Source organism: Sesamum indicum, linkage group LG3 (genome assembly GCF_000512975.1).
Source record: "Sesamum indicum cultivar Zhongzhi No. 13 linkage group LG3, S_indicum_v1.0, whole genome shotgun sequence".
Lineage (NCBI taxonomy): Eukaryota > Viridiplantae > Streptophyta > Magnoliopsida > Lamiales > Pedaliaceae > Sesamum > Sesamum indicum.
The window spans coordinates 12,386,422-12,389,095 of record NC_026147.1 but is presented as its reverse complement, the minus strand read 5'-3'; the positions used below and the strand labels follow the sequence as shown (position 1 = coordinate 12,389,095).

At 37.4% G+C, this 2,674-nt stretch overlaps 1 protein-coding gene across 1 annotated transcript; it reads left to right on the top strand.

Moving 5' to 3' along the window:
* Positions 659–2,340, top strand: LOC105158490. Its single transcript, XM_011075273.1, has 3 exons — positions 659–1,254; positions 1,344–1,721; positions 1,914–2,340. The coding sequence occupies exons 1-3, from the start codon at positions 659–661 to the stop codon at positions 2,338–2,340; spliced, it is 1,401 nt and encodes a 466-aa protein (XP_011073575.1).

The following is a 2,674-nucleotide window of genomic DNA, read 5'->3' as shown; positions in this document are numbered from 1 at the left end:
GACATCGAGTCTGCATTTGCCAGTTTCATATTCAGGATGTTTCTTTTCACTGTATTTTGTGCAAATGACGAATTTGTTCACGGGCTACTGTATTCTATGATTCTAAGCAACTTGCGTTATCATTTTTTCTTGCTCTGTGCGAGTGATTAGCCTTACTTATGGTATTCATGACATGCTGTATGCTGTGTTGGCGGAAGTTTTTCGTTATAGGATTCATCAGTGTAATTAGATGTACCTTATATATTATGTAAATTCTTTACCTTAAACGATACCTGATGCTTGCTGGCCCAACCATCCACACATCATATTTGTGAGATTTCGATTCACATCATTTCCTTATTTTCTCGGCAGCAATATGATGCAAAAGCCGAAATGGAAACAGAGAAAGAAAGGATTAGGTCATTTTTATTTTTATTTTCTGTCTGAAAGATAATTAAAAGTATCTTATTTATTTCTTATAGAACACATTACTATATATATAATTCCGGAAAAAGAAGAAACACACACTTGATTGTTTTGGTGATTAGCATTTCTCACTTCATTTTGATGTCATATCCTTTAAATTTTGGGACTTTTCTTATATCAGTGGATAAAAAACCTTAATCTTCAAAATAATGGTTAATTCATCTAGCCTCATTTCTCTAAAAATTGCAGAATAATGAATATTGACCGTAGTTGGATGTGGAGGCGCTTGGATGATAATGGGTTTCTTTTAGATGAATTCGTAACAAGGGTTGATCAGGATTTCTTGAACTTTGCTTTTAATAACCCACCATTTCTGAATAATGGACAAATCAAATGTCCATGTTCTAAATGCGGCAACACAAGATTTTTGAATCAGAGTGATGCGCATTTACACATAGTAAAAAATGGATTTACTCGGGGTTATAACATCTGGTACGCACATGGTGAATCATTGAACACAAGAGATGATGTGGGGGGTTCTTCAACCGCTCCTCATGTAGAAACGTCTCGTTATAGAACAATGGTGATGGATGCAATAGGCCATGAGTTCAGCTCAGACTTCACGTGTGCTGAACAACTGCCTAATCCAGAAGCACAAAAGTTTTTTAACTTATTAAAATATGCTGACGAACCATTATGGGATGGCTGCAAAAATCACACAAAACTCTCTGCTGTGGCCCAACTATTAAGTATCAAATCAGAGTACAATTTACCTGAAGCTTGCTATGATCGACTTGTGTCAACAATCAAAAGCATGCTGCCTGAAGATGAAAAGTTGCCAGATAACTTGTACACGACCAAAAAACACCTAGGTAAACTTGGTCTAGGTTACGAAAAAATTGATTCTTGTGTAAACAATTGCGTATTGTATTACAAAGAGAACGCCTTCAAGAATGCCCTATATGTTATCATCCTCGATATAAACCAACCAAGGCAGGATCACGGAAAAAAGTACCTTTCAAGGTGTTGCGTTATTTGCCTTTGATACCTAAGCTCAAAAGGCTATATGCATCTAACTACACCTGTGAGCACATGACATGGCATGCAAATAATCCTTCCAGCCAGGAAAGTATGGCACATCCATCTCATGGAGAGGCATGGAAACATTTCGATCGCACTCATCCGTCATTTGCCTCAAATGCACGAAATGTGCGCCTTGGGTTATGCACAGATGGTTTCAGTCCATTTGGGAATTCTAGTACTCCTTACAGTTGTTGGCCTGTTATTATTGCTGTATATAATCTTCCCCCATGGATGTGCATGCAAAAGCCTTTCTTGTTCCTGAATATGGTTATACCGGGCCCAAAAAGTCCAGGAAAAAATCTTGATATATTTTTATGTCCATTAATAGACGAGTTGAAAATATTGTGGACAATTGGGGTGCAAGCTTATGACGTGTGCAAAAAATAAAATTTCAACATGAGAGCTGCTCTTTTATGGACAATCAGTGATTTCCCTGCAAATGCGATGGTATCTGGATGGAGCACTCATGGGTTGTTGGCATGTCCTTATTGTATGGAAAGGACAAAATCTTTCAGACTTCGTTATGGAAGGAAGGCATGTTGGTTTGATTGTCATCGTCAGTTTTTGCCTCCTGACCATCCTTATAGAAGACAAGTCTATAAGTTTCGGAAGGGAAAATGTGAAAATGATTCTCCACCTATGCGCTTAACTGGAGAAGACATGCGACAAAGGGTGGATGAGCTTCCTGAAACTATTTTTGGAAAACCACCAGGTGGTACACACCCAATTGATGGATTTGGTAGGACACATAATTGGGTTAAAAGGAGCATATTCTGGGAGTTACCATATTGGCACACAAATCTTATCCGACATAATCTGGATGTCATGCATATCGAAAAAAAACATCTTTGATAATATCTTTAACACTATTATGGACGTTAAAGATAAAACAAAAGATAATGTCAGATCTCGAAAAGATTTGGAGTTGTATTGTAGTCGTACTGAGATGCATTTGCTTGAAGGTGCAAATGGAAAAATCTACAAACCCAAGGCACCTTATACTTTAACTAAGGCACCTTATATCAGGTATCGTTTAAGGTAAAGAATTTACATAATATATAAGGTACATCTAATTACACTGATGAATCCTATAACGAAAAACTTCCGCCAACACAGCATACAGCATGTCATGAATACCATAAGTAAGGCTAATCACTCGCACAGAGCAAGAAAAAATGATAACGCA

Coding starts and splice junctions, on each gene's coding strand:
- LOC105158490 (XM_011075273.1), top strand. CDS start 659: ATGAATATTGACCGTAGTTGGATGTGGAGGCGCTTGGATGATAATGGG. Junction 1,255..1,343: donor GAAAAGTTGCCAGATAACTT/GTACACGACCAA, acceptor TGTATTACAAAG/AGAACGCCTTCAAGAATGCC. Junction 1,722..1,913: donor TATAATCTTCCCCCATGGAT/GTGCATGCAAAA, acceptor ATGGACAATCAG/TGATTTCCCTGCAAATGCGA.